The sequence below is a fragment of the Colossoma macropomum genome, unplaced genomic scaffold (genome assembly GCF_904425465.1).
Source record: "Colossoma macropomum unplaced genomic scaffold, Colossoma_macropomum, whole genome shotgun sequence".
Lineage (NCBI taxonomy): Eukaryota > Metazoa > Chordata > Actinopteri > Characiformes > Serrasalmidae > Colossoma > Colossoma macropomum.
In genome coordinates, this window is record NW_023494789.1 from 3,530,159 (window position 1) to 3,548,506 (window position 18,348).

The 18,348-nt window shown below is 41.1% G+C and overlaps 1 protein-coding gene across 4 annotated transcripts in view; it reads left to right on the forward strand.

Moving 5' to 3' along the window:
- The first annotated feature begins 1,477 nt into the window (after positions 1 to 1,477).
- lrrfip1b (leucine rich repeat (in FLII) interacting protein 1b) overlaps positions 1,478 to 18,348 on the forward strand; it is a 70,319-nt gene continuing 53,448 nt past the window's right edge. For all 4 annotated transcript variants that reach the window (XM_036569802.1, XM_036569803.1, XM_036569804.1 and 1 more), the window contains exon 1: positions 1,478 to 1,996. In XM_036569802.1, coding sequence (XP_036425695.1) covers positions 1,907 to 1,996 — 90 coding nt within the window. In that variant the 5' untranslated portion in view covers positions 1,478 to 1,906. The remainder of the gene's footprint in view (positions 1,997 to 18,348) is intronic.

Genomic DNA, 18,348 nt, shown 5'->3' on the forward strand with positions numbered 1-18,348 from the left:
AGATATGTGGACACCCAACAATATTCAATAAGCATTAGTGAAGTCAGGCTCTGATGTTGGGCAGTAAGGCCTTAAGGCCTGGCTTACAATCAGCATTCCAACTTATCAGAAAGGTGCTGGATGGGGTTGAGGTCAAGGCTCTTACCAAACCATTTCTGTATGGACCTCACCCCACTACTGAAGAAAGGGTCTTCCCCAAAGTGTTGCCACAAAGTTGGAAGCACCAAATCCTCCAGAAAGAGACTGTTTGATGTAGGATTAAGATTTTCTTTCACTGGAACTAAGGCGCCCAACCCAAACCCTGAAAACTGGCACTATGCATTTTGGTAGGTAGATTCAGCACTTCAGAGCACACATATCCGGTCGCAGTATACTTTACACCACTCTAGCCAACACTTGGCATTGTGCATAGTGATCTTAGAAGTGATCTCACGTGTGCTGCTGCTCAGCCACAGAAATAGCCGAACCCGCTAATTAGAAAGGTTGGCCGTATACTTTTGGCCATGTAGTGTATGTACATATATAGACAGACAGATGGATTCTACTAACCATGTAACTGCGATTTATTGTTCTACAATTACAGATTGTAGTCCATCTGCATCATTTGTTAGCCAGCCATTCACCAATGACCAGGTCCCCCACAGGACCACCCCTATAAGCACATATTATTTGGTAGGCCATTTTTAGCACAGCAGTAACACTGACAGGACAGTGTATCACAAACCGCAGTGTTGCTGACATTTTTAAACAACTCAGTGTCACTGCTGGACTGAGAATAGTCCACCAACCAAAAACATCCAGCCAACAGCGTCCTGCGGCCAGAAACTAACCACTAATGAAGGACTAGAAGATGACCAACACAAACTGGGTAGCAACAGATGAGCAATCATCTTTAACTTTACCAACAAAGTAGGTATGTCTAACAGAGTGGTCAGTGAGTGGACACAGTGTTCAAAAACACACGCAGTGCAACACATACTACCAAAACAGTGTCACTGCAGTGCTGAGAATGTTCCACCACCTGCTCAGTGATGGTCATGTGAGGGTCCTGACCACTGATGAATGTGGTAAAGAAAGACTAACAAATACAGGGAAACAGACAGACTACAAATTGAAAGTGTAGAACCATCTAAGTGGACCTGATACAATGGACACTGAGTGCAGATTCAGTAAGTGTAGATAGTCAGTCTGGTCAGATAGACAGATAGGCAGACAGACAGACAGGCACGCAGAGAAGCAGATAGATGTAAGTGAAACAGTCTGAATGAGATTCATTGACCTTGCTGAAGTGCTCTCTACCTCTGGCTCGTTGATGAGATCAGAGGCAGAGCGAGCTATTAAAAGGCAGAGGAGAGAGAGAGAGAGAGAGAGAGAGAGAGACTGACTGACTGACTGACTGACTCCCGGAGCCCCGCCCCCTCTCCAGCCGCATCCACACAGCAGCGCTGCTGAGAGGCCATTGGGCTGCAGCCCGGAACGCGTCCTCAGCTCGAGCTCCTCATCCGGCCTGCGCGGTGCCCCACAGGCAAAACACAACTTTCCCACAGGCGCGTCCGCCGCTCAGCCGTCCTGCCTCCCCACGACACCGAGCCAGACGTCCAGCCAGAGAGGGCGTTTGAAAGGATGAGCCGTAGCGTTTACCGGAATATCCACAGACTGTCATTATGTTTCCAGCGTGATGTGTGGAGACACCGAGGGGCTTTTTAAGTGAGACGCTGCTATGTGGCATCGAAGGGACGCTCCAGAAAACTGCCCCCCCCTCTTCTCGCAGCGGACTAGCATATACCTGGACTCTTCTGAATAGCTCCACCCATTTTTAACGTACATTTTTGTGCTACTTTGCTGGACTGTAAACTGCCCAGGCTTTGTTTTTGTAGCAGACTGGGAAGCTGTAGCTAATATTAAAATGGGCACTCAGGTCACGGGGAGGAAGAGGATTCCCAACAGGGAGAAACTGACGGCGGAGGATGATGCTCTGAGTCAAATAGCCCGAGAGGTAAGTCGGTGGGATTAGGAGTGATGGAAATAGTAAGTCTGTGTAGCCTGGTGAGCCGAGCCGTGATGTTCAGCAGCGTCACACTGCGCCAAAACCCTTGTAAGCAGCCGGCGCTACGAGGCTGAAGTTGGCTTTGCAATTCGAATTTTCCCGTTCCACCTTAAATGGAGCAGCAGCTACGCTCTGGCGCCCGAGGAAGGAATGTAACCGCCGCTCTATTTAAGGTGGAACGGGAAAATTCGTGGTGGCGCTTTGGGCTGGTTTGATGCCTGTCGGCGTTTCAGAGGACAGAGTGGAGTTTGAATGGCATGAAAGACTGACCCGATTTTAATAGATGACGCTGCTGCTGTGCAGCCTTCCTTGCTGGCTCATAATGAGGAGGCTATAGTGGGTTGTGGGAACCTTCGCCTGCCAAACGACAAAGACTCATTATCATTCCCAACGTGAATCAAGGGACATTGTTATTTAGCGGTGACCTACATGTGTGGCCACGTCGAAACCGGGCCGGTTCTATAGGCTCCAATGACTGCACCGCTAAACGGTCATGTGCGCAGACTGTCAGAAGGTCTCACAGAGGTACCTGCAAAGCTCAGTGACGCGTTTTGGGGAGCAGGAGAACGAAAAGCTCCCCAGACTGCTGACGTCAGATCCTCCACATCACACCCAGTCAACGACTTCAGCAGCCCAGCTATTGAGCGCAGTGGCTGGTTCGCGTTAGCAGTGATGACTTGCATTGGCAATTAACGTTAGAGCTGGGCAATATGACCGTATTATCGCGATTAATTATATCACCGTATGCTTTCCTGAGCATATCGTGGATATCATCAGTACTTAGAAAACACTTACTACCTGCATGTCTGATTAAAATTAGAGCACAGGTATTCCTGTTTATTCAGATTTAGTGCAGCACAGTGTTGAATACTAGTAACTAGATTCACAGTTTTTGATTGTATTTTTAATATGTGGCATTACTTTGTCTCTTCTGACATTTGTGTATTAATTAAAACGTCCTGAAATATTGTGATATTCCATTTCACCGTATCAGCCACCTCTGTGGGCAGTGTTGACATCCTCTGCTGACCTGCAGAGAAACCTTTATGTGTCCATGGCTTCTTCTCCTAAAAGCATGGCTGCACCCCCACCACAGACAGCCCGGATAGCAAGTATATATCGGTCCGCTGGGTTGATAAGGTCAGCACCCCACTGACTGTTTTTGCCACTGCTGGTCCCCCCTCGGACCACCCAGATTATTGCGCTGCATACAAGGATTTACTAGTTTTCAATCCCCCCCAAACAGATTTTAAATGCACAGAGCCTTTTATTTTGGAAAATAAACATAGACAAATATTACAAATAACTGAAAGAAAAAAATAATGACTAATGCCTGATATGAAATGATTTTATAGAATATGTTGTTGCTGACTCTGTGCTGGATTGAAATTATTTACTGAACTAATATACAAAGTATAATTTAAGAAGGAAAAATCAGTAGATTGGACTGTGAGTGGGAAATGGAATTTTGTCCATTACTCAGCTAACCGGTGGGTCGTGCAGAAAATGCTGAGCAAAACACCAGTGGACCACCAGCTTTGCCATCAGTGGGCCATCGGTGGTCCACTGTCCTCTTGCTGTCAGGGAGTTTGTGCTGTTTAAAATAAGCACAAGTGAAATAATTAATCACAAATGTTCATAATATGAGTGCAATGCTATTTCAAATGATTGGCTATCGATGTCGTTTTAAAGCCTGGGACACTGTTTTTGTTCCGTCTAGCTTGCTTTAGCAACAGGCTAATGGGGCCTTCTCAAACCATCTTCATATCTGAGTGTCAGTCATGCAGATAAACAGTATTCATGTATTTTTCTTTTGTCTTGTACCCTAATTCTCCTTACTGCAACGTCTCCACATATCTGCTGCTCATTAGCTATGGTTTTATTTTTTTATTTTTTTTTGCTTTTTCTGCTTAGGAAAAAAGGTTTTCACCACTTTTAACGGTGACACTTTGTGGTCCTTTTAGATAAAACAAACACTCAACAGACTCTCAGTAACATGTCAAAAACATATGAGGGTTAGGACTAGGTTTTGGGTTGAGGTTAAGGTTAGGATTAGGATTAGGTTTTGAGTTGAGGTTAAGGTTAGGGTTAGGATTAGGGCCAGGGTGAGGGTTAGAATTAGGTTTTGGGTTGAGGTTAAGGTTAGGACTAGGTTTTGGGCTGAGGTTAAAGTTAGGATTAGGGCCAGGTTGAGGGTTAGAATTAGGTTTTGGGTTGAGGTTAAGGTTAGGATTAGGTTTAGGGCCAGGGTGAGGGTTAGGACTAGGTTTTGGGTTGAGGTTAAAGTTAGGATTAGGGCCAGGTTGAGGGTTAGAATTAGGTTTTGGGTTGAGGTTAAGGTTAGGATTAGGATTAGGTTTTGGGTTGAGGTTAAGGTTAGGCTTAGGTTTAGGGCCAGGGTGAGGGTTAGGACTAGGTTTTGGGTTGAGGTTAAGGTTAGGATTAGGGCCAGGTTGAGGGTTAGAATTAGGTTTTGGGTTGAGGTTAAGGTTAGGATTAGGATTAGGTTTTGGGTTGAGGTTAAAGTTAGGATTAGGGCCAGGGTGAGTGTTAGAATTAGGTTTTGGGTTGATGTTAAGGTTAGGATTAGAATTAGGGCCAGGGTGAGGGTTAGGTTTTGGGTGAGGTTGGTAAGGTTAGGCTTTGCGTAATGGAAGTAATGTAATAACAGTACATCTACTTAATGTAAGTAGTTGATTATTTTCTGAAAATTAGCTTTACATTTATATGAAAGTCACTGTTTGAAACAAGCTGTGATTTATAGCCTTTCAGTTTAGCACTCCATAAGCTAATATGTTAGCCCCAAGCTAATGCACTAACCAAAAGTTTGATTTCTTAATTTGAAAATGAAAATTTTGCTAAAATTTAATGTAATAGTTACTAAAATTAAGATTTAAAGTCAATTAAACCATTCAAGTTTATTTTGTATTATTAAACCTTTTAGATTTTCATCGTTTTTATTATTCATCATTGTTCGTGTGTCCAAAGTGAGCATTAAGTTTTAGTCATTGTATTTTTTTCGACTTGGGCTGCAGTGTTTGTCTTGTTCGTGAGAATAACCCTGATATGGCCAGCTATGCCCCGACGCTCCCTGACCTCTAAGGTCTGTTAGCCACATCTGGAAAGCGTTTCCTTAGTGCTGAATCTGCACATGAATTTCTCTCGTTAAACTCTGCAGTTGCGCAACTCATGCTTAAGTTCTCCCCTAGCTGACCTTCATCTTACATCAATTAGCTACTGAACTACTGGTCTCCTTAAATCCTACATGGAAACGTTTGAGGAATTGCGGATACTCTGGAGCACTAGTACATTATGAGGAAGGAAGAAGTTACAGTGGCTTGTACATCATGTGCCCTCTGGTCTTTAGTGTCCTCATAAAACCGCCTTGTGTGTCCCTCTCAGAGAATGAGTCAGAGTCAGGAGGAGGATCTGTTAGAAATTCTCAACTAACTTTTTCCACTCCCTCCCTAAAGCTGTTATTGTAGCTTAAACAGGTAATATTTCAAGCAAAGGATGAACCAGATCACTGAAAAAGTGATGCGTTGAGTTTTGTTGATTCAGATGTGGATACTCTTTAAAAAATGGTTATGGGTTTGGACATATGGTTCTAGGAACCTTTAATTGCTATAGAGCCCTTCATTTATGTAGAGGGTCTTTCAGCTTTAAAAAGGTCCTTAGTTTATGCACATCTGATTTAAAATAATGTCTCTTTAGGCAGTCATCCTTTCAAAGGTTGTTTAAGTAAACAAATATGGTTCTACCCTGGCATCACTCCAAAGAACCCCATTTGGTGCTTTCATTTTTTTCTATTCATACCTTTTATTATATGTATTTTTTGGGTACTTTTTTAATACCGTTTTTTTTATTAATTATTTCCAAATGGACAAAAAAATCATAATCAATAGTCTACAGTGTGAGCAAAATGAACAAGATCATTTAAAAAAAAATTAAAAATGCAACCAGAATTTTGGGCTAGAAGCACCAATACAAGAACAGATTTTGACCAACTTCATTATAAGTTTTCATTATGCATTTTTAGCCAATGGCCTCAGATGCTACCATATTTACAGGGCATGATATGAATATTAACCTGTTGCATGGCATTCAAGTCTCTAGGTTTAGTTAAGAACTGCTGATTTACTGCAAGACTCATATCATTTGCCTTTGCTGTGTTCTAATTTCAGTGAATGAGAGTCTCTGGTTAAAGAGTTGCACAGTGGCGAACCTGAAGCAGCCAATACTGAGTTCAGCTACATATTTGCAGTGCACTGCTTAGTTGTATTGCCCAATTTGGCCCAATCAGATTAAAGCCAAGTGTTGATTTCATGCGCTGGCATTTAAACAGGCTACTCAGTCCACAAGGAGGATATAATGGCGTTTGAAAGTTTGCGTTTCTGTTTATACAACAGAAGAATCTTCCAAGTGAAGTGTTTCATTTGATTGCACCGAGAAGTTAAAACTAGGAGAAAACTATACAGTTTGTATAGTTTGTAGGTGTGCTGTAAAGATTGTGGCTTCAGGGCTTTTCGAAATGAAAATGCAGTAGAAAGTAGCTGCGCCCACAACTAACGATGGGCATTCTGGCTTTTTTGAATGAGTCAGATCAGACCATTAAGAGCAGATGCTTTGAGCTCCAAAACAACTCTTCCATTGTTTTTTGTTGAACAAATCTTAATTTCCATTTTAATTGACAAAAATGAACAAAAATTATGTTGTATTATAAAATACTATTACAATAAATGTGAAACTACTAAGAGCTGGCTTTCCAGTAAACAGACTTGCAGGCCAAACTCATAAGACCTGCTGGTACAAAGACATACTTTGTGTTAATTAAATAAAAGACAAGAACTGACCTGAATAAAATGAAAGAAACTTCAAGAAAAGAACATAGTAAATACTGAATGACCGAAAATGATAGCTTCTAATGTTCTGGTAGTCCTTAAGGGCTTTGACAAGATAGGACAAGTGTGATTGCTGAATAAAAAGGGAATAAAAAGGTTCGTATTAAATGTGCAGTATGTAATATTTATTGGCATCTAGTTGAAGTTGTAGATTGCAACTAACTGAATACCCTCCCTCACCCCTCCCTTTCCAAGCATGTAGTAAACCTACAGTGGCCATCAAGACTTCTGCCATCGCCTGTCCCGATTTCGTTTTGCTTCTTCATGTTTTTACTTCTGTTGGGATGAGGATTCACTCTCATTTGCTTTTTCTTGTGCTAATTAATAAGTATGGTCCTCCATTTGTCTTAATTTGGGTTCTCAAACTTCTCACAAAATGGCTATTCTGCTTATAGATCCCCCTAAATCTTACACACAGCACCTTTAAGTTTGTGTTCCTTGGCAGAAAGCTTACTGTAAACACTGCAATCTGTCTTTCAGTGGTTTGAAAGGTTTGCACCAGCAGTCTAACTGTAAAAGTGCTCAAAAGAGTGGCTACATTAATGTCTTTACATCAGGCTGAGCCGAAGGATCTGGAAGGCCCATCTCTGGTAGCACTATGTAGTTAAAAATGCAGTGGGTGTTGGGATTCCTGGACTGCCCTGAAAGCCTGTCATAAAGGGGGACTGTAGCGAAATGGACAGAGCCAGCGATTACGCTGAGATTTATTAGGTCAGCGAAGTCCATTCAGTCTAACTCTAGTCACATTTTGAGGGACTCAGCAAGGGCTGTGCAGAAAGCTGTGCTAGCCCAGTCACGCTGCTTCATCTTTCTGTCTTCAGGCCATAGATTTAAGTATTTGCTATAACTCGAATAACAGACATGACCCACCAGAGCGACTCTCGCTACTCTATATGTGCCGAACCGTGGAGGCCCCAGAACGAGCTTTAGGAAATTCCAGCCCACAGCTGATTTGCCGGGAGTGCTTTTCGCCTTGCTGAAACATGACCACTTTTATTTCCTCAGTTTGTTTACAACGGTAGTGAGTCTTAGACTTTGTTTCAGGCTGACGACAGGGTGGTGGGTGCTTGTCCTTACAATGGAAGTCATGTGAATGTCCTTAAAATGCTTTTCCCAACCTTATAAACCAGGCTTTGATTACTTGAGCAATATTATAGAAAGTTATAGTATTAGGAATAGTGATATGGCAACAGTAGAACATGAATACTTGAAGACATTATTATGATGCACAATGTGCTTCATCAGGATCTAAGCTTTGCAAATAAGTCTGATCTGAGTGGACAGAATGCACCAGCAAAACATCAGTGCCTCATAAAAAAGCTAAAGAACTATGACTACAGATACTACATGTTTAATTCAACATTTGCAGCAATGAAAGTTTTAAGAAGTAACCGGAGAAAAGAAATCAAATAGTTGGTAAAAATTAGGCATAATGAGCTCGAATCAGTTACTATGAGAGTTATAGAGTTGTTGTTTACAGCCATTCTATAATTAAGCAATAGAACATGAGAGGGAGTGTGTTTTTGTGAAATAACATCACGGCTGTGATTCAGTTGCAGATCACATTCGCCAAACGTGTAGTCTGATCTTCAGAGTTTGACCACATCGGACTGAGCCATAAAACTGCATCAATATCAAGTTCAGCTCAGTTTTGTCAGTTTTTGCCAGATCAGTATTAATGTTGTTTTGTTCCAGCCAGTCTGTAAAGCATCTTACAGCCCATTTAGTTTGGCGAATGGTGTTGGGTTCATTTCTGGCTGATTCCAGGTTGTTTAGCTGTTCTTCTGTCACAGCTGCCGACTGAAAAGCTGCTCAGTGGTGATGACAGTTTGGGAATTTAGTGTCGTCTCATCTTCAGAGTCTGACCAAATCGGCTGTCGGTCAAATGTGATCTTAAAAGTGTCCATTTTCTGTTTGTGGCAAAGTAAGAAGTGAAAACGTTCAGATGGCTTGAGCGTCTCCTACAGCTGTCAAAGTCGTTGCTTAGCAGCGGCGTCTCAGCGGAGTGATACAGCGCTTGTGAAAAAAACTGTGATGTTATTTCGCCATATTTCGTTAGAGCGCTTTTCAACCAATCAGCTTGCGTGGCCGGAACTAACTGTTGTATAATCTCTTTTTAATGATATGCAGTTGTTGAGTGTGAGAGGTATCAACAATACCTACGAAATACTAAAAAAGCAAATCGTAATGTAATTAATCACCATAATGATATCTTCATATTGCCAACCCTACATTACATGAAAGGAATATCCTTGCCAGTTCACGTATCGTCGCTGTCCAAAGAAAAACATGTATTTCCATTTTTGTTGATTATTTTTTAATGTCATTTGAACACAGCAGTTCAATGTCATGATGATTGGACCAATAGAAATGCCCCAAAATCAATTAGAGTAAAATCTTTCTACATTAACTTACATTATTAGTTAAGGCCGTTTTTGCCCTCTGCTGTAAAGTTACTGTTACGCAGATACTTGTGTTTCTTTGAACAGCAAGGATATAATTCCTTTGATAGAGCACTTTTTATACTGGATGGCAACTCAGAGTGCTTTACAGACAGATGATAAAGCTGAACATACATACATCATCTAAACCGCTTATCCTTCTGGGTCGCGGTGGGGTGCTGGAGCCTATCCCAGCTGTCAGTCCATCGCAGGGCAGACAGACAGACAGACATATACATTCACACCTAGGGGCAATTCAGCATGTCCAATCGGCCTGACTGCATGTCTTTGGACTGTGGGAGGAAACCCACGCAGACACGGGGAGAACAGGCAAACTCCACACAGAAACGGCCCTGCTCGTCCGGCCGGGAATCGAACCCAGGCCATTCTTGCTGTGAGGCAACAGTGCTACCCACTGCGCCACTGTGCCGCCCTAAAGCTGAACCGTAATAAAAATAAACAATGAGTATTAAAGTCAAATCTTATAAGGCAATGACACATATCAAATTAAAAAGACACAGATCTCTCATTAAATGCTGAGTTAAAGAGAGATGTTTTCAGGTGTTTGTTAAAAGTGAGCACTGAGCTTGACTGTCTAATAAAAGGTGAACTGAGTTCCACAGTTTAGAAGTATAATAACAGAAAGAGTCTCTCCACGTTTTCTGTATTTTACATAAGGTAGTGCAGAAGGTCAGTATCTGCAGATCTAAGATCACGTATTGGAACATAAACAGACAGACATTCTGTGAGGTAAGTGGTGCTAAATTATTTAGAGCCTTAAAAACTAGGCTAACACTTTACTGTAGGGTACTGTTCACTGACATTAAATAATAGTAAATACTAATTATATGTTATAAGTAAACAAATCATATGTACATTAAATAGAGTTAGTATTGGGACTCAGTATCGGCTGATACTTAAGGATCAGATATCGGTATCAAGGAGGGATAAGTGGTATCGGTGCATCCCAACCCAAAAGCCACAGTCCTAACATATTCAACTGATAAAGTGTTTAGTTAGCAGCTGATGAGTTCAATCACAGTTCATATCGGGAATCACCCCTGCAGTTTTTTGGACCTCCACTGAAAACCTCCACACTTTTGGCCAATATTTAGTTTTCTGTCATTTTTGTTTCTTTTGTTACTGTAAATCTGCATCATTTTCATTTCAAATGAGAGAATTGCCATTTGTTTATCCTAGATACATAACTTGTTTAGAATCCTGCAACTGTTGGAGAATCGTCCTGATCCCCTCCAACGTTGTGGTGCGCTCTCACTCCGTTATAGCCTGTTCTTTTGTCTTGGAATGGCGAGGCCGCTTTGCCACAGTGTGGTCAAAATGTTCAGAAATGGTCTGAAGTATAAACACAGAGACTGTCCCTCTCTTGTGTTTATACCAAAGTTGGGTCCTTGGCTTACGCAGCTGAGGCCGAAGTGAAGAACGGCTGGAGTTGGTTTCGAAGAGACTGCTGTAGTTTATAACCCCCTTCAGCCATGTTTACTGCATTGCAGACGGATGGGGCTGCCTGCAGGATTCCTTCCAAATGTTTGTCCTCAGAATGAAGGAGAAGAGGGGAGAAAGCAGAGAATGAACAGTTTACATGTACCTAACCTTTTATGTTGTTGATATATGGATATGGAGTGAATGTACAGAGGACTATTCATTGATTTGTTTACATGTAGCTCTTATAGGAGCTACATGCATGTTTTAAAGAAGTAACAGGCTTTCAGCGGCCACAGTCTGAATATCCACAGTCTGTGTGAGTGATCATTATTATGGGTTCTGCCTTTATGAAGAACAAAAATAAACCTTGTTTTCCAGCGGTAGGCTGACAACAGTCGTCGCTAGCCTGAAGTTCATTTAGAACCAAAGTTTATATGAGTCACGAAAGGGTAGAAAACAGGCTCAGGGGGATGACAAATCACGCTCAAGTGTGCTCGGTATTTTGATGAGTCCAAGGCTTTTGTGCTATAAATTGTACACAGACTGACCTATTAGGCCTGGCTATTTACTTGTTCTTACAGAGGAACGTTAGACACGCAGCTAATGTAGTTAATATAGTGTAAAGTTTAGATGTGTCACAGAAAGATGGAAAAAGGGATGATAAATCACATTGAAGTGTACTCAGTGTGCTGATGAATCCAAGGTGCTGTGCTATAAATTGTATTGTAGATGAACGTTTAAGACACAGCTTTTTATTTGTTCTTCAGAGTCGTAAAGCGTAAGCCGTATGAGATGCTTGAGTCTCTCCATGTACATCATGTGAATAACTTCTTTAGAATCTGTTGAGATGTACTGTATGAAGCTGTTTGTTTTGTTTTTTTTATAAAAAATAGTCTAATCTTCAATGTAATAATATATTCTGGTAGCTGTCAGACACAGTACTTTTCTAATAAGCAATAGATGTTTTAGGTCTCGTACAAAATGGAAGAGCGCATGATTTATTAGTATGATAATTATATTAGAAATTCAGCAGAATAGTGAGGAATGCTGGATGCTGGAAACAGACACTGTGTTAAATCTTATTCTCTGATTATGAGCCAGTAACCATTTCTCCTCAAAGCATAACAGCTAGGCTTGGGTGATTTGTCAGTATTGTCATCATATGGTCAGCAGTCTTGACCAATGATAAGATTTTGGTGTTGAAATGGTGATGGTGCCCATGAGTCAGACTTAGATACCACCAACAATTATCAAAAAAATCCAGGGCGAATACATTTTGTGTGCAAAATTTTGTGTCAAGTGCAGGTGTGATTTTTGACACATGAATCTGTATCTTAGACCAGTAGCACTTATGCTTTGGCTGCGTTGACCTCTGAATGGACGGCCTTTCATATTCAGCCCAAACCTCCAAAATGGAAGAAACACTATTTTTGCAGTTTAAGCACAAGCCTTTCTTCCCCACTGGCACTGACACATGAAAGAGAGACTGCATGATACACAGTCAGTTGGAAGGATGTATGATTGTATTTATTTAGTTGAGGTTTTACTGTTTGTGGTGGATGAGTCAGCCAGCTTACTAATTGTCATGTTAGCTTGTTGGCAAACCGCAGCTGCACACAAGGCACCTCACTGCTGCCAACCAGTCATCTACATTTTCTCCTGCATAACAGTTTAAAGCTGTGGTGAGAAGATTTATCTGTAATAATTATGTTCACTTTTGTGTTTTTAATGTTTGTGGTAGGTGAGTTAGCCAGCTTGCTAGCTGCTATGTTAGCTTCCTGGCTAACCATAGCTGCACACAAGCACATGACTGCCACCAACTTGCCTACATTATTTGCTATAGATCAGTAGCCACGTTTACATGCGGCCTAATAATCCGTTAATGATCAGACTAATAGCTCAATTGGAATAGAACACGTCCATGTAAACACCTCAGTCAGAATAGTCTAGTCTGATTGAGGTCATTCGGAATACAATTTCTATCCGATTGATCGAGGTGGGTAATCCTGTAAATAATCCGTTAAATAGAAGAATAATATCCGTGTAAACGCCTGTATCTGATTACATTCCCTATCGGAAAGTTTAAGTCCGTTCTGATCATGTTCGTCGCGTCACAGTGAAAGTTTATACCGTTCAACATGGCGGAGCAGAAACTGGTCTGCAGAGGAGACGAAGTTTATGCTCTGATCTTTAAAAGACGGTGGTGGGACGGACGTCCAGCTTATGTGTCTCAGAACACGACGTCCTCCTCTCGGCCTTCTTTAATAAGGACACGTGAAGTATGTTTTTCTGAGTCAGACATATTTTTAAAGCAATTACCAACACAAGCGCTGCTCACTGAAAACTTGTCTCACGCTGACTGGACCTCATGTGATGCTCGCTGTCATGGTAACATCTACACTAAGTGGTTCTCTATGCATGCGTGTCATTTTGGATCTGATTACTTATAGTGAGCATGTAAACAGAGATTTTCCATCAGATTGTTGAGTAGAGTGAGAATAGACACCTCAGTCTTAATCTATAATCTATAATCGGAATGTATTCAATCGGATCGGTAAAAATCTTCGCATGTAAACACAGACAGTGTGTAGCATACACTCTTTTGACTAAAAAAATTTGTTTACTTTCGTGTTGCTATTATTTATAGTTACTGAGTTAGCTAACTTGCTAACTGCACCATCAATCGTCCAGTCCAGCCTGGGTCACTAATATATTGCAAAGCTGCAAGTGTGTAGTGTTTTGAATACATGCTAATGTTTCAAATGGTATGTTTTTGTTGAAGTTTAGTCTTGGTGGACATGAATGGGCACACCTGTGAGCAGTGGTACGCTGTGCTGCTAGCAGTTAGCGCTGGCAGAACTGTCCATAGCTACTCCATTCATCCACATGAAATATCTACATTGCCATTGTCTGTCTGCCATCATTGGGGTCCTTGGGGGTCCTGGTGTGGTGAACAAAGACACATACCCATAATTTTGATGACTGCATGCAAGCTCTGCTGAATAGCTCCACCTACAGGCCACTGAAGACAGGCTACAGCCAAGTCTGAACCTGTGTAAAATCTGCCTGGTGAAAAAGCCAATTCCCTTGAGTGGAAAAGGATGTGAGAACACAAAAAATGAAAAATTAATTTGTTTAGTGTTAAATTTCATGCAATATGTGTAGACGCTGCTGTCATTTAGATTGTGTGTTAAAAGAAATGGCTCAAAATTACTTGGTAAAACATCTGCTTCCATTGACTTACATTAAAAGTAAAGTATTTTTTCCTTCTCCGTTCAGACAGCACTGATACACATTATATATATATATATATATATATATATATATATATATATATATATATATTGTGTGTGTGTGTGCGTGTGTGCGTGTGTGTGTATACACAACCCTAGAAAAAGGGGCACACTCTGAAAATTGTTAAGAATATAAATATAGATATAAACTATAAACTAAATATAGATATAAACCTGTCAGTCTTTGCACTAGGTAAAGTTAAGCAGCCACCTAGTGTCCCAAGGGCCCCATGAAATTACAGATTCGATACACTGTACATGCTAATGTTGAATAATCTGTTCTGAAACATCTGTACATTTCAAACATATATGTGATCTTCAGATTGTAACATTATTTGCCAATATCGTGAGATAATTTAATACGGTTACTGATATGTTCAGGAAAATGGAAAAAAATAACTACATTAACAAGTTTTTGAAAATAATGCACTAAACTTCTTGCAGAAATACGATTGTTATGTAGTGGAAATAGCTTTTTAATTCAACAGACCACGAAGACATGAAATCATCCCTTTTAGCTCATGCCTTGCCGTAGTAGAAAAACAGCCATCGCCAATAGGAAACAGCTAGTAAAACTGTGCGTGTGAATAACAGCACAGTATTTGCCATCTCTGCCAATGTGGTAATATCGTTAATCGGGAGCTGTGGGAACTCCTTCTCTTAAGACTGGATTGTTCTTTGTTGCCATACAGAAGCAGAAATTGCATCATGTCTTGGTCTAAAGTCACCACATGTGGAGCTCAGTGGAACATTTGACTAAATTCACATTTTTTTTTTTTGGCTCTGTTGGCTCCCTAATTTTCCGACTGGTGACTCCCGTGGCAGGAAGTAGCCGGCCATTAGGGTTTTGTGTGAGAACGAGGCCTTGTATGATAGGTGTTGTTTTACACAGGGTGAGGCTCGCACAGGAAGAGGCGCAGTTTCGGCTGGCAAACGGGAGGGGATCGGACTGACCTACTGGGGAGGGGGAACAGCTGTCAGAGAGAGAGCGAGAGAACATGTTTAGCCCCTGCCCCACAGTTGCTGTGGAGGATTGGCCAGCCTCTACCCACTGACCTGCATCTGTTAAGCCTCTAGCCAGCGTCAACAACATCCTGCGCTAATCGCCAGTCCAGGAAACAACGTAACGTACATCTCTTTGGCAGGCCACCCATTCCTCAGTTTAGCTCCTTGGACGCATGCAATGTTTCCAAAAGCTCATCACAGGTTTAGATTGTTAGTGAGAATAGGGGTGGGTGATACTAACTGAAATTTATATCGTGATATTTTCCACTATCTGGATAATATATTTATATCATGAGCCTTTCAAAGTAAACAAATGTTATAAGGTTTTTTTTTTTATCTTAGAACTAAACAAGGCAGCGTTTACAACTGAATTACTTGCGTTCCTTTATTGCGCAAATGCTGGTGTTTTCTACCTTTAGCTACACACTTAACCTGCATAACTGTATCCAGAGTGTGGTAAAAATCTATATCATGGAACGACAACACACTGGTATTCGCTTATTCCACTGGTTTACCTCCCACCCCTTCAAGTAGCACCAGGAAGCATTTCAGAACGTCACTTTCTTGCTAGACATGCAGGGTCAGCAGTGTTAATAGACCAGTGTGTATGCATGCGCTTGTGGTCAGGGGCTTGGGGGGTGGTGACAGTAAGACTGAGATTAAGTTGCTGGGTAGACTGAGGTGCCGAGGAGGGAGGAAGTGATGCATCATGGGGCTTCGCTGTGTTTAGAGCGGATTAGTCTAGAGCTCTCAAGTGGGGGGGTAGTGTGTTTGTGCTTTGTGTTTGTGTGTGTGCATGCATGCTCCCTATGTACTCCTAATCCCCAACCCCCCCACCAACTGAGCAGACAGCAGAAACCTTCAGCGCTCTTTGCGTGCTGCATTTAGACTGTAATGACAGTCAAAACAATTTTGCATTTCATTGGGACATATAATGTTTATTGCAGTAATAACATTTACAGTATTGATATCGACATGACTTCCAATGTAAATAAGCCCTCAAACTAATTATTAAATGTTTTATTGCTCTGAACATTCTGACCACTTTGCACCATTCACTAATTAATCTGTGAGTGTTTTGATTAATTATATTTTCTGTGATCCAGCAAATTTAAATAATTTTGATCAAAGCAACACAGGCCTAAAAGGACTCTTAAGCTACTGAGTGCTGGTTGCATCAGGTGGACAACACACAGCTTCCAAAAAACAAAAACGTCACTCAACATCATCCTATACTATGTTAAACCCAGACCCAGCCCACAGATCCATAGTTAGTAATGTGGCTTCGAATTTATACCAGCAGCCAAATCTTTAAGATAAACAAAGACAAACATAGACAAATGCTAAGCTTCTGTTAACACTAGCTGGTGTTAACTTTCTTGCCTAATTATAACAAAACTTATGTAATTCTGTAAGTTTTTGCCTAAAACCAGTGAGTTTGTGAAAAGTTAGTTGTCTGATATGAAACGAGGTAAATTCACTAAATAATGTTGAAAGTTTTATTCAATTATCTGTTCAAGCAGAATGTAAAATGAACTTGAGTTGTTGCTTCTGAAGGCTTTTCTTCAAAGCATTCTACAGTGCCCTCCACAAATATCAGCAACTAAATATGATAAAAGCAGGCTATAAAAATATTCTTTATGGCTGATCTTTTTGATTTTTCATTCAAAATATCAACAGAAATCTAACCTTTAAGTGTAATATTGCAAAAAATGTAATCGTAAATAAATATTTTTCTTAAATCTGTGTGTGCCACAATTGTTGGCACCCTGTTATTTAATACTTTGTGCAGCCTCCATTTGCAAAGATGACAGCTCTGAGTCTTTTCCTATAATACATAATGAGACTGGAGAACACGTGGCAAGACCGTTCCTCCTTAAAGAACCTCTCTAGATCCTTCAGATTCACACTGTGGACTCTCCTCTTCAGCTCATCCCACAGGTTTTCTGTGGGGTATAGGTCAGGGGACTGGAGTGGCCATGGCAAAACCTTGACACTGTGGTCAGTGAACCATTTTATGTGATAATTTTGAGGTGTGGTTTGGATCATTGTCCTGCTGGAAGATCCAATCTATGGCCCAGGTTGAGCTTCCTGGCTGAGGCAGTCAGGGTGTGATTTTATTTCTGCTGGTACTTGATGGAGTCAAAATCCAAATAAATTGTCCAGGGACTTTGGAAGAAAAACAGCCCCACAGTATCACGGATCCACCACTGTACTTCACAGTGGGGATGGTGTAGGAGCTTGAGCTTGTTGGTCCTTGTCAGCAAAAGCTTTCACAGTATGTTTTTGTATGATTAGAAATATTAAATGATATTTTTACCACTTGATATTCATTATGTCTTATTATACAGCAGTTAGTTCCGGCTATGCAAGCTGATTGGTTGAGAAGTGTTCTAACTGTGCTGTTATTTCACCATAACATCACAGATTTTTCACAAACACTGTATCACTCTGCTGAGATGCCGTTGCTAAGCAACGACTCTGACAGCTGTAGGAGCCGCTCAAGACATCTGAACATTTTTACTTCTTACTTTGCCACAAACAGAAAATGGACACTTTTAAGATCACATTTGACCGACAGCCGATTTGGTCAGACTCTGAAGATGAGACGACACTAAATTCCCAAACTGTCATCACCACTGAGCAGCTTTTCAGTCGGCAGCTGTGACAGAAGAACAGCTGAACAACCTGGAATCAGCCAGAAATGACCAAATACCATTCGCCAAACGTGTAGTCTGATCTTCAGAGTCTGACCAAATCAGACTGAGCCATAAAACTGACACAATAAAAAAACAAAAAGCTGCTCAGTGGTGATGACAGTTTGGGAATTTAGTGTGTGGAGCTGGAGAACGAATTGCTGGCTGTGCAGCAAGTGGGCGGAGCTCGTTACTCTGACGTAGCAACAAGCTGCTCGTTAAGGAACTATAATTTGGTGAAGGAACTGCGAACATTAAAACATATTAAACGCCGCGTTCACGGCCCAGTTTATTAATTTATTACTTTATTTATTTAACTGTTGTATAAAAGCAATAGAACGCTGGAGGTCGTGTTATCGTGTGTTATCGCGTGTGAAGATTTGTGTCGAAATCACAGCTGTGATGTTATACTCAATAACACACTCCCTCTCATGTTCTACTGCTTAAATGCAGAGCTTGCTCTGCTGTCTGTCCTGCTGTTTTGTGCAGTTGTGAGTAAATGGCTAGACTTCTTCTCCTGCC